Source organism: Siphateles boraxobius, unplaced genomic scaffold (genome assembly GCF_051911475.1).
Source record: "Siphateles boraxobius isolate OS27281-9 unplaced genomic scaffold, OSU_SipBor_1 6, whole genome shotgun sequence".
Classification (NCBI taxonomy): Eukaryota; Metazoa; Chordata; class Actinopteri; order Cypriniformes; family Leuciscidae; genus Siphateles; species Siphateles boraxobius.
In genome coordinates, this window is record NW_027509186.1 from 27,757,558 (window position 1) to 27,771,728 (window position 14,171).

General features: G+C 44.8%; 1 protein-coding gene across 3 annotated transcripts in view; it reads left to right on the forward strand.

Annotated features, from left to right (window-relative positions):
• The window catches only part of LOC143716241 (alpha-2-macroglobulin-like), a 168,481-nt gene that overhangs the window by 124,882 nt on the left and 29,428 nt on the right, over nucleotides 1-14,171 (forward strand). For 2 of the 3 annotated variants that reach the window (XM_077208569.1, XM_077208567.1), the window contains one exon: nucleotides 6,557-6,641. The exons of the other annotated variant lie outside the window; for it this stretch is intronic. In XM_077208569.1, the coding sequence (XP_077064684.1) occupies nucleotides 6,557-6,641 (85 nt within the window). The remainder of the gene's footprint in view (nucleotides 1-6,556; nucleotides 6,642-14,171) is intronic. 3 annotated transcript variants of the gene reach the window in all.

A 14,171-nucleotide genomic window follows, 5' to 3' on the forward strand; every position in this document is an offset into this window, starting at 1 on the left:
TGATGACAGCCTGGAAGACCTTCTCGAATATGTCAGAACGTTGGAAATGTCAGAGCAACAACCGGCTGGAATAGAGCAGAGTGTAGCTGCGTCAGTAAATGCGGTGCATTTGACCGGGCAGACAGTTACCAGCTGACGCACCGGGAGCGCCAAGCACAACGTCCAGTGCAGGAATTGCGGAGGAAATTATCCACACAACGGAGACTGCCCAGCAAAAGGGAAAGACTGTAAAGCATGCGGGAAGCTAAATCACTTCGCCAAGAAATGCATGTCAAAGCGAAGACCACCTAGAAAGGACTATGACACAAAACACAGAGACAACAGTAAGCAACACAGAGTGCATAAGAAAGTGTATAACGTCACCAGCACAACACATAGTACCACACATGACTCGTCTAGTAGTGATGAGGCTTGTGTATTTGCTGCCAGAGCAACAAGAATCCCATCCAAACACGCACACACATCAGGCTTAATGGTGTAAAGATTGCAGCAATGATCGATTCTGGGGCCGCAGTGAACATTATTAGTGGATCGGTCCTCAATACACTGAGAACGTACCCACAGCTTAGCCCAGCTGATATAAAGATATTTCCATATGGCAACACTAAACCACTGCCCATAACTGGTGCAGTCACATGTAGCACAGAGACAGACAATAGAAAAACCATGGCAAAATTCTTTGTAATGAAGGGTGATAGCTGCTCTCTGCTAGGCTACGACACAGCTAAAGAGCTAGGCCTCATCAAGATTATCAACACTGTATCTGCTCCAACCAGCCAAACAGTAGCAGATGAGCTCATACAGAAATACTCAGAGCTGTTTAAAGGCATTGGCATGCTGAAAAATTTTCAAGTAAAGCTGCACATTAACACTGACATCCAGCCAACCTGTCAGCCACACAGACGTGTGCCTTTTCACATCCGACAGAAGGTCGAAGAGGAGTTGAAACGGCTTGAGAATGACGACTTCATCGAGACAGTCACAGGCCCTACGCCATGGGTCTCCCCCATTGTGATGCCACCCAAGCCGAAGGATCCAGACAAGGTTAGAATCTGTGTCGACATGAGACAGGCCAACAGTGCCATTCGACATGAACGCTACATCACTCCCACCATGGACGACGTAATTCACGAGTTGAATGGAGCTACAGTATTCTCCAAGCTCGATTTGACTGCTGGCTACCATCAGCTAGAACTCCACCCAGACAGCAGGTACATCACAACATTCACCACACACCTTGGTTAGAGACGATACAAACGCCTACATTTTGGGATATCTTCAGCAGCGGAGGTGTTCCAGAATGCGATCTGCCAGACTCTGCAAGGCATCACAGGAGTGAAAAATCTGAGTGATGACATCATTGTGTATGGTAAAACACAGAAAGACCATGACGACAGCCTCAGAGCTGTGTTTCAGAGACTGAAAGACAGAGGGCTCACACTCAACAGAAAGAAATGTGAGTTCAACAAAGCTGAATTTGAATTCTTTGGGTTCATTTTCTCAGCTGGTGGAATCTCAGCTGACCCTAAAAAAATTGCTGTCATCCAACAGGCTAGCGATCCACAAGACCCGACTGAAGTCAGGAGTCTGCTTGGCATGGCGAATTACTGTGCTCGTTTTATCAAGGACTTTGCTTCCATCTCTGCACCACTACGTGAGCTGACCAGGAAAAACACACCGTGGCACTGGAACCCTGAGCATGCCAGAGCGCTACAGATGATCAAAGACAGCCTGACCAGCAACACGGTAATGTCATACTTTGATCCAGCCAAAGACACAGAGCTTGCGGTAGATGCTATTCCAGTTGGCCTAGTTGCCATTCTATACCAAAAGAATCGGAAAGGAGAGAGACACACGATAGCATACGCCAGCCGTGCTCTCAGTGACGTAGAAGGATGCTACACACAAACTGAAAAGGAAGCATTAGCCATTGTGTGGAGTTGTGAACACTTCCACCTGTACCTGTATGGCAACCCTTTCATTCTGGTCACTGACCACAAAGCCCTAGAGGTCATATGGAATAACCCGTGTTCAAAACCGCCTGCAAGGATTGAAAGATGGGGACTGAGACTACAGACCTACAACTACAAGGTAGAATACAGGAAAGGCGCGGACAACCCTGCTGATTACATCTCCCATCACCCCATATCAATGCAGACAAGTGAAAGCACAAGAGCTGTGAAAGTCGCAGAAGAGTATGTCAACTTCGTGGCTGAACATGCCACACCCAAAGTTATGACTCTTGATGAAATAAAAGATGAAACACCCAAAGACCCAAACCTGCAAAAGGTTAGTACCCATATCAGAGAAAACACATGGCACAGAATCACAGGCAACACACAATATGCTGCAACACTGAAAAAGTACAGACAGATCAAGGAGGAGCTCACTGTGTCCTACACCAACGACATCATCCTGCGAGGTACAAGAATTGTCATTCCTGCATCCCTCGAACACAAAGTGCTACAGTTAGCCCATGAAGGACACCAGAGCATTGTAAAGACTAAGACATTGCTCAGATCAAAGGTCTGGTTTCCTAACGTAGACCAAAAAGCAGAACTGACCATTAAGACAACGGGCCCCCTTTTAATAGCGAACAGTTCTCCAAATTCGCAGGCCATCTTGGGTTTCACCATCGGAAAATAACACCTCTCTGGCCACAAGCAAATGCGACAGCAAAACGCTTTATGCGTACACTTGGAAAAGCAATCCGGGTGGCAGAGACACAGAGCACCCCATGGAAACAGAGACTTAACAAGTTTCTCCGTGAGTAACGTGCCACACCACATTGCACCACAGAAGCGTCACCTGCAGAACTGTTGAGAACTGTTCCAGCGAAAGATCCACACAAAGATCCCGCTAATCACCACAAACCTGAGAGGACAACACTGATCACATCATCAGAGAACGAGATGCGACTGCAAAAGGAAAGATGAAGTCCAACTCAGATATGCGCCAGAGGGCTAAGCCAATCGCACTCACTCCTGGTGACAAAGTGATTTACCAACAACCCAAGCACAACAAATTCACTACCCCATTCAATAGCAAGCCATACGCTGTGTCAGAGGTCAAAGGCTCCAAGTTCTGAAACAGAGGATGCGCTCACAGATCCTGATGAATAGAGTGAGGAAACTGTTGTTATTGTTACACAGAGGTATCCATCTCGAGGCCAATCGCCAGCGCCTATCTTATCTCAGTGACTATGAGCCTGCTTAAAGAATGTCACATTTAATGCGGTAACAGAACAATCTGAATGTTTCTAAAATACTGGTATTCTTTCTTTAAAACGGTTTACACAATACTTATGAGTGTACTCCAATGATTGGAGGTCTTATTTGATTTTTTTTTAATTCTAAGCATGCAGATAAGTCACACGAATGTGAGTGTTTCAACACAGACCTAAGTTGTATACATATAGTTCATACTGCTGAGTTATGGAAGACAAGTAATATTGTTATTGCAGTGAACGAGTAAGTTACATATATCCAGGAAATGGGTTTTTGTTTTAGTGTAAAAAAAAAAGTTCATTTTGCAGCATTAGTATGTTGTTAACAACAGTGATGCATGGGGGTACGACTGCCGTCTTATGTTGTGTTTTTTGTTGGAATGTTGGCACTAGCCCGCTGTATGTGAATACCGGTCAGAACGTATCATCACAGTAAAAGATACTAAGCACTGAATCTACGTCTTGTGATTTTCTCCAAACACACAAACTAGAACATCACAGGTACAACCAACCCACATTAAATAACCCATTCTCTTCATCTGATAGGACGCCTGTCACTCATTTTACTAATTCCATCACAATCACATCTGTTATGTGAAAAAGCTTTTTCAGTGCAGTACTAAATAAAAAATGTTTTTATGATCCTTCTTATTAATAAATAAATACAAATTACATTTTGGAGATTCTGAAAGGTGCATGTAAACTTATGACTAAAGTGTAAATGTAACTAAAATCATAAAAGTATTAGACGCCAAAATGTTGCTATGGAGGTTATCACTTTCTCATGTTGCTATGGTTACTATGTCAATCATCGCAATTTCAAGACTCACAGGACTAAAATTTTGCAGATTCACTCCCACATTTAAATGCATTTATCACTCTTTATAATTTAAAGTGTGAACGTAACCACTGGTCCTCTAGAAGAATGAAAAACAAAACTATTATTTAGATTGTCATTAGTGCTCCCTTTAAGCCATCACTTACTTACCGCGTTCTGCACTCTCCCTAAAACTCTCGTCATAAACACTGAAGTTGTCCATACTGCACAGTGAATCTCTCATTTATATCTCGTCAAGACTTTGTTTATGAGGGGATTTGCGAAAGGATGAAGCTTGTGCTGATTCTGAACATACATTAAGAGAATTCTCCGCATTTTGACTCTAAAATGCCTCTGATTTGCCACTGTGTTCATGCGCTTAATATACATGTCTGTGATTGGCTAATGCTTAACACGGAAACAACACAAGAAGTTTCGTTTTTGAATAATATTGTGTCCTCCAGTGCCCGGACTCTAAAATGTCTGAGTCAGTGTCAAGTCCGAATACAAATTCAAATTCGGTCCGAGTACAAATTCAAATTCAGTATGAGTTCATTCAAAATTGGACTCGAGTTAGAGTACCCCAACTCTACCATTTCGCCATAGAATCAGATATAATCTCCTTCAGGGAACACCTTCTTCGCTGGCCTCTGAGCTTTTGCCATCGACGAGCCTCTGATCAGCGGACGCAGCACCTTCAACTCGGCGCCGCCTTCCCCTATTAACCTGCGGCTATCCAGCGAGAGAGAAGCCTTTTATATCCTTTTCTGCTACTTCTGTGTGTTCCCCGTCGCGACACTCTAGAAGCTAAAAGAGCAAATTTTCTGCGGCATGGTTTCAAATGCCGCGTTCTGGATGCACTTCATGCAGAGCCTCTCTGAATGAAACTGACGGACACAGCGAGTGCACTCCATGCCTGGGCCTCACCCACGCAGAGACTTCCCTCAACAATGATGGCTGCCCGCACTGCGAGAGCCTGCCCATCTCCATCCTGCGATCGCGGCTATCTCTCCTCTTGGACAGTGACCCCGCCCCTCGTGCTTCTTTCCTTCCTTGAGCCTCGATGGAAGTAGCGATGAGGCCAAAGGATGCCTGAACCGAGCGAGCCCATGCCGGCCCAATCCCCGCGTGCTTCGCTCTCTCCTCACGAGACCCACTCACTGGTGCGTTTCTAGCAAACGGGTCTATGCCCCTCCTCTCAAGGGGCAGGACTCGCTTCATTTGGCGCATCTGAGGAAGATGGCGATGATAGCCTGTCTCTGGCTGCATCTGAGGCAGAAGATTGGCCAAACTCCTCCACTCTATGGATGAGAATGGCCCTTGACCCTGAGGAATTTGGGGACTTGCGCAACGCGACTGACTTGGCCCTGCACGCCACCAAAACCAACGCCCAGGCTATCGGCAGAGGAATGGGCAGTCTGGTTGTGCTGGAGCACCACCTCTGGCTGAACCTTACGGAGATCAAGGACGCGGACAGAACCGCTTTTCTTGATGCCCTAATATTCAACACTGGCCTCTTCGTCCCAGCGGTGAAGGGATTCTCTGAGCGCTTCAATGAGTTCGGCTTCAGGGTGCCCCAAGAAAGCGCCGCCCCCTCAGCCAGTCAAACCTGCGCTGCCGACTTCTCAGCCCCCCCCCCCCCCCCCCCCCCCCCCGGTGGCTGATGTTCACCGACACCTAAAGCCCTGCAAAGCAGTACCCGTTCCTGGCACGTCCCAAACTTGTGTTGAACTCTGAGCCTCGGAAGCCCTCCTAGTCGAATGACGGGGGAATGAGAAATGAGAGCTGTTAATATAGCCCTGAAAACCTTTCTCCCAGATCTGGCGAGACACCACTTCCTGATCCGCACGGACAACATGTCAGTGGTGTCCTACATAAATCGCCAGGGCGGCCTCAGATCGGCCAGCCTGGATGCTATGGCCAGACTCCTCCTCCTTTGGGCACATGCCAACTTGTGCTCACTAAGGGTGGTGCACGTGCTACGCAATACGAAGGGAACATTCTCGAAAGGGAACGTACTCTGTTACTAACGTAACACCGGGTCCCTGAGAAACAAGTATGTGGGTTGGTGGGTTTATTGTGGGTTGGTGGAACAAGTATTGCGTAGCCTGCCATGCTACGCTTGGCTCAGGTACTGTAGCTTCAGTCGATTTAACCGGATTCTATTGTGAAATGGTCTGCTTATGTAGGCAGAAGCCAGGCCCATTCTGGTCTCCGCCGCCTCACTATAGGTTCGTGCAGTTGCTGCAGCACAGCCAATGAGTGAGCTAGACGCTCTGATCTCTTCTCGCTGTGCAGCTACACTGCATTTTAAAATAATGGCCTCAATATTCTCGAGAAAAGGAGATTTCCCACTGCGTATAGCTACGCAATGCTAGTTCCGTACTCTCAGGGAACCAAGGTTACGTTAGTACAATTTGCAATGTTGCATGGGAAGAGTTTAAATAATATGTTTGTATATTAATATCTAATTTGATGACTAATAACTATAATTTCTACCTTCTAAATTCTAGTTTTGCCTAAGTTTAAAGTTTCTGTAAAAAGCCCAAATGAAGTAACTGTTGAAGAAGACGAACTGACAATTGAGGTTTGCGGAAAGTGAGTGGTTTATTTTATTTCCTGCATTAAGCGAGCAGTGTTCTTGCATTCTTGGCACAATTAAGTTACTTTCATTTAATTGTTAATTGTATTATTCTTTTTAATTTGGGGTCAGTTACTTACTGTAATCATGTGAAAAAGAAAGTACACCCTTTTCAATTCTATGGTTTTACGTATCAGAACATAATTAAAATTTGTGGTCTTTAGCAGGTCTTAACCTCAACCTCAGATGAACACATGACATACTAAATTGTTTCGTTATATATTTTACAAAAATAAAGCCAAAATGGAGAAACCATGTGTGACAAACTAAATACACTTTATGATTCAATTGCTGGTAGCACCATCTTTATCATATAACTTGAAGTAATATTTTTCTATTTGACTTAATCAGTCTCTCACATCGTTGTGGAGGAATTTTGGCCTTTATTCTTTACAACGTTGCTTCGGTTCATTGAGATTTGTCGGCATCTGTTTATGCACAGCTCTCTTAAGGTCCACCCACAGCATTTCAATCAGGTTGAGGTCTGGACTTTGAATGGGCCACTTTTTCAGCCATTCTGTTGTAGATTTGCTGGTGTAGTTGGGATCATTGTTCTGTTGCATGACCCAATTTCAGGCAAGCTTTAGCTGTCGGACAGATGGCCTCACATTTGACTATGCAAACCTAAGCCATGCTGCCTTTTTTTTTTGAGAGAGAGAGAGAAGAGGCTTTCTCATGGCAACCCTTACAAACATGCCATACACACCCAACCATATTAGAGGTGACAGTGTATAAAGAGTATCTATTCAACATCTATAACATCTATATATAATACATATTGTTAGCCATAACATTTTTAAATCAATCATTGGGACACCTGCGCTTGCTTCCTTTTCCTACACAAAGGAGTACAATTCAGTACAATTCAGTACAATTCAGTACAATTCAGTACAATTCAATGTTGGACAGTGCAAGCCTGATGTCATCCTCCACCACGTGCCAACTTCGGTACTTGGTTCCCTTTCAAGGGAACTCGAGCTGCGTTGAGACGTGGTGGGAACGCTCTGCATGATTGCGTTGTGAAGCATGTGTATAATCAGTCCAATGGAAGAGCGAGACGTCATAGGCGGGTGACGTCATCGACCAGGAAACTATAAAGCAACCCTGAAATCAGACCGCGACAGCTTCTGTGCCTTCAGCAAGCGATCTGTGTATTCTGTCCTTGTCATATTTATTGTTGTCTGTCAAGTTGCAATATATATATATATATATATTATGGCAAAAGAGAGCAAGTAGCTTTGTGTTGTTCCCTGCCCACGTTATATCACGGGTGGGGACACACACATCAGCTTTTTGTTGCTATTTGGGAGTGGAGCATGCCACAGTCAGTTCTCGAGGGGGCTGACTGTGAGCATTGCGAGAAGCTGTCCGTGAGGACGCTCCGCTCCCGCCGGGCGTTCTTCGAGGAGGACGGTTCGGTTGGCGCTCCCCGCGCGGGTCCTGCTGTTGCCGATGCACGGCGGCGACTCGCATTTTGGGGTTCCAGTGCTGGCGATTTCCAGTTCCGAGGAATTGGTATCGTTAGTGTTTTGTTTAGAAAAAGAGAACAAAACAAATAAAGATATTAAGAAAAGGCAGATGTTTGAGTTTTCAATAAATGAATAAATAAGTCAGCTCATAACTCTGTTGAATAAAGAGGAGCTTTAAAAGGAGGTTTATCTAGTGCTGTTGCTAGTTAAATAATTTCTGGCCAGCTGAACATTATGAGAGTGAAAATAAAAAGAGTTTATTAGATGAAATATATCTAAAAACAGAAAAACTCTGTATCTCAGCCCTCCTCGTCGGGGACTGCCATTTTTTCCCTATCTCCACACCACACTGAGGTGTCGAGATCGTGGAATAAGCCGGTTTCTATTTTATGTGTTTAATGCCCAAACGTCTAACTATAGTAATGCTATGGGTATTAAGTATCATGGTATGACAGTGCCTCGGGTTAAAGAGACGCTTGCTAGCTTTCTCTCTCCCGAGTCGGCGTCATCATTTTTAACCCCGACGTTACCCACTAGCCATCTTAAATAAATAAATAAAAATTTTATTAAGCAGCGCCGGTGGGTAAATTATAAAGACATGGATGAATGTGAGGTTGTCAGCACTGACGGTATTTCGAGAATTGCGTCGTGCAAAAACAGATAAACTATACTGGGAAGGGACGGTTTCGAGAAATCGTTTCTCCTCCGTGTCCTCTGGGGGGCGACTCTCTGAGGAGGGTCGCAGTAACGGCCAGTTTGGTTGTTTTCCTGCTGGTGGCCAGGGAGTGATATATATATATATATATATATATATATATATATATATATATATATATACGTTTTTCTGATTTAGAAATAAAGAAAAATAAGATAAAATTATGTCTGTTCTTCTGGACGCTCCGCTTTCAAAAAACTAAGAAATAAACCATTCAGCGGCGTTCCAGAGGTTTCTTCCTCACCGATCTAATGTTCCTGAGACTGCTGGGCGGAGCAGTCTCAGTCTACTAAGCTCCTCGCAGCACAGAGTGCAAAACGAGCATTCCCATTTGGCCTCCTCCACAATCGAGGGGGACTTGGGTGGCGGTAGCAGTCTAGCCAGTTAGAGATATGCAAGATCTGAGGACTATTTTATCTCTAAAAAAGCTTGGACAAATAGGAAGCCCTGACGCCGAGGCTATCAGTTCTAAAGGGTGGTCCCCTCCGGGGTAGGGATGGTTTTGAGAAATCGTTTCTCCTCGGCGCCCTCTGGGGTGCGACTCTCTGAGGAGGGTCACAGCGCTACCAGTTCGGTTGTTCCCTGCCGGTTCGCCGTTCAGGGCACCGAGGTGTCAGTGTCCCCATACGATCCTCCGAGGAGGGTCGTAGGAACTAAGTTATTTAGAGGTAGGCAAGATCTGAGGATTGTCGTCATCTCTAATAAAGCTTAGACAGGAAGGCCTGTCGTAAAAAAAAAAAACGAGGCTATCAGGCTTCTGAGGGCTCCCCTGGGGCAGGGACGGTTTTGAGAAATCGTTTCTCCTCGGCGCCCTCTGGGGTGCGACTCTCTGAGGAGGGTCACAGCGCTGCCAGTTCGGTTGTTCCCAGCTGGTTCTCCATTCAGGGCACAGAGGTGTCAGCGTCCCCATACGATCCTCCGAGGAGGGTCGTAGAACGGTCAGTGACTGTTCAACCAAATCCAGAGGTCAGTCTTGAGAGACTGGTTCCCCTAGTAGAATTTCTGGCAGCGTGGAAACTACTGCCACATATTTCTCGGTGGGTCCTGCACACTATAGAAAAGGGTTCAGAATTCGGTTCTTGTCCGCCCAGATTTCTAGGGGTCCTCCCCACTGTGGTGGACCCCGAGCAGGCTTTGGTTATGGAGCAGGAAGTACTGACACTTCTGCAAAAGGAGCTGTAGAAGGGGTTCCTCCTCCCGGCAGACAGTCAGGGTTTTACTGCCATTACTTAATTGTTCCAAAAGAGGATGAGGGGTTCCTACTCTAGACCTGCGTCAATTAAACAGCAGGTTTCAGAATCTTAAGTTCAAAGTATGCTTACGCTAAATATGAATGTGTCACAGACTCAGTCCAAGGACTGGTTTGTCATAATAGACTTAAAGGACGCTTACGTATCTATCCATCCTCCTGCACGTATTTCTGCGATTCTCACAGCCGTAAAGAATGTAAAACTAGGTCAGTCACTCACAGCAAAACAGTCTCTGAGACTGTTGGGGCTCATGATAGTTGCGTCCAACGTAGTTACTTTTGGCCTTCTGTACATGAGACCACTGGAGTGGTGGCTCGGGACCAAGGGGTTTTCTCTGAGGGGAAATCCGTTTTCACATGATCAAGGTCACGCGGCTATGCCTTCGTGCCTCGGTCATGTGGAAGAAACCTTGGTTCCTCGCCTAGGGCCCAATGCTGGGGGCTTCTTGTCGACGCGTCACGCTATCTACGGATGCTTCCCTCACAGGATGGGGGGTGGTCATGAGTGGCCGCTCGGTGAGAGGTCTTTGGTTGGGGCTCATGGCAGTTGCGTCCAATGTAGTTACTTTTGGCCTTCTGTACATGAGAACCCTGCAGTGGTGGCTCAGGACCAAGGGGTTTTCTCCGAGGGGAAATCCGTTTTCGCATGATCAAGGTCACGCGGCTATGCCTTCGTGCCTCGGTCATGTGGAAGAACCTTAGTTCCTCGCCCAGGCCCAGTGTTGGGGGCTTCTTGTCAACGCATAATGCTATCGACGGATGCTTCCCTCACAAATCGGGGGCAATCATGAGTGGTTGCTCGGCGAAGGGTCCGGACAACACACTGATGGTCTCGTATATCAGAGCAGATATCCCTTTGAGGCAGGGGCTGTGGCCCGGGGAATGGAGACTTCACCCCTAGGTGTTGGAGCTTCTTAGGGAGAACTTCGGTCAAACTACAAGTCGACCTTTCGCATCGGTTGTACAATGCATTGCCCTTGTGGTTCTCCCTCACACATCCAGCTCCACTTGGACTGGATGTGATGTTATAGGTGTGGTTGCCGCTACACCTATACGCTTTTCCCGATATCTTTGCTCCTGGGAGCTCTGGAGTTGTGGATACTGTGGGCTCGGCCTCTGAGGGGCCCAGCTCATAGATTCAGGTCTCTCGACCGATGTCGTGGAGACCATACTCCAGTCTAGAACTCCCTCCACGAGAAGACTAAATATGCTGTTCTCTGCCTGGTGCAGAGAACGCCTTCTGAATCTTGTTTCTGCCCTGTTGGTACAGTACTTGATTTCTGTAGTGAATGTTTCTTTGCTGGGTTATCTCTGAGGAGAGATCCTTAATTTCGTCTTCTCCGTGGTACATGAGGCCAGGCCTTCTGTCCTCCACCTTTAATACCCCAGATCAGGAAAATCTTAAATCTGTTGTGCCCTGTCCGGGCTTTGGATGTGTATGTCCACAGAGCTGCTCAGTGGCGTTTATCAGAACAATTATTTGTCTGCTTCGGGTAACCTAAGATAGGTTGCCCTGCATCTAAACAGATAATGAGCAAGTGGGTAGTTGAGGCTATCTCACTTGTTTATGAAGCGGCCGGACAGCGTTCACCTGTGGCTGTTCAGGCCCATTCTTCAAGGAGTATGGCTGCCTCTAGGCTTTAGTTTCGGGTGTTTCCCTTCAGGATATTTGTAATGCAGCAGGCTGGTCCTCACCACATACATTTGTTAGATTTTATGACCTACACCTCCCCACTCCTGGGGCTAGGTTGCTTGCTTCTAGGGTGCGCAAGGACTTCACACAGAACGGGCATTTGTCTTTATGGCGTAGTGGGTATGGGGTTCCCACCGCGTCTCAACGCAGCTCGAGTTCCCTTGAAAGGGAACGTCTCAGGTTACGTATGTAACCCTGGTTCCCTAATAGGGAATGAGACGCTGCGTTTATCTGCCATACTTCCTGCATGCCCTGATCGACTTGCTTCAGGCCTTTCAGAAGCTGTCGCGGTCTGATTTCAGGGTTGCTTTATAGTTTCCTGGTCGATGAGGTCACCCGCCTATGACGTCTCGCTCTTCCATTGGACTGATTATACACGTGCTTCACGACGCAATCACGCAGAGCGTTCCCACCGCGTCTCAACACAGCGTCTAGTTCCCTATCAGGGAACCAGGGTTACATACGTAACCTGAGACGTTTTCAAGGTAGTCACTTTTGAAAACCCTGCCTTGCACTGACAAGTTAAGGTGAATGGAAGAAGTAATTAAACTGAGGATATTCAGTCATCATACTCGACCAAAACGAAGGCATAGAGAAAGAGCTTTGTCTGAAAGCTACAAGGTGCTGGCATCTCTGCCATCTATCTGATTAATTCAACCTGTAGAAAATGTCTACAACTTAAAGTATGACAACTGCACTAACCACAGTAGGTCAGCTGGGTGCTGCGCAAGTTCGGACTTTGCATAAAGAAGAAACGTCTTCACTTCTGAATGCAATTTGTTGAGGCGATGTAAAATCCGACTTCTAGAGAACCCGCAGGTTTTTTATTTATTTATATACTTTCTACTTGAAAATCAATTAAATACACCGAGTACCCACGTGATGCCCTGTCTGTTTTATTTTTCTTGGGTTTTTTTCTTGTTTTTTCTTAACCCATAAGAACCCGGACCAATTTTTCACCTTATAGGAAAATTATGGGGCATATAAATCAGACTAAATGGACCACTTAAAACATGTTTCTGCCGTTGTTTTTTAAATACAACCACTCCTTGTCAAAGATCTGTAATGTTACATATGTCACATTGGGCGTTTATGATACATTTTTAATGTTACATATATGTCACATTGGGCTTTTATTTCTCATTTGAAAAAAATTTTTTGTCAGTTTTCTTGCTAAATAACAGTTTTTTCTGTTTATTTTCTTTCCCACAATTTTTTTTTTAAATTTGAACTTTTCTGGGAAGATAAATACAAATAAAAAAACTTTTTCAGAAGTAATAGTTTTTGGATTTTATTTGCTTTGCCACATATTTCAAAACAACATAACTGTGACCATAAATGTGACCTTTTCAGGTATAAGGTTTAATCAGAAATTCATTTTTAGATTATTTTTTCACAACTTGAAGATGTGCAAACTGAATAAAAATAAATATGGTGTTTTATACCATATGTTGCATACCTGTTTTAGTTACAGGTATACAACATTTTTTCAAAATACATTTCATGAAAAGGTAAACCCTAAACCAACTTTTTTTAGTTAATGATCTGCAAGACTGGGTCTTTATTATTGCTGTTCATTGATTCAAGTAATTTTTTTGATATTTGGTATTTGGGTATAAAGTGTTTTAATTACCATACAATATATGGTGCAAAAACGTCTGAGTGCTGTCCTCTTCAGGTTGAACGGTGGCTACTGCAGTTGAATTTTCCTATTGGAAGTTGTGGTGCCCTGTGACATAAGCAGCCACCAGCTCACCACGCCCTTGCCTACAGAGAGATCAGGTGCACGCCCCCCTCTGCTGGGCTCTGCCCACTTTTCCAGCATTTTTCAAATATTGCCAGTGGGTGGAGTCAGGCTCTGACCAGGTGTTTAGTTACCCTTTAACAATATTATTAATTTGACATTTTTTTGTTTACATATGTTAAATTATGCTTTGAATTGAGCAGCAGAATATATATAACACTAAAATAATTGAATCAGCTAAATTATTTGAGCAGCTCATTACCATTTTTCTTAATGTGACACATACGTAACATCAAAATTGCATCTACTGTTTAAGGTTAACAGCCCGATGTGTCACATATGTCACCACAACATTTTCAAAACTTGTTTTATATCAATTTGTACAAGACATGTTTTAAAATCAGGTCAAGTGTAATCTAGGATATGTTATTAAAACATTAGTATTTGTTGCATGGGTTGAAACATACCTTTAATAACAAAAAAAGTGTTTTAAAAAATTGCTGACACTGCAACATGTGCACACCAGACCATAGACATCATATAGAGACGTCTATATGTCTACGACCATCTATATGATGTCTATGCACCAGACAGGCCACCATTTTGGAAATGTTACC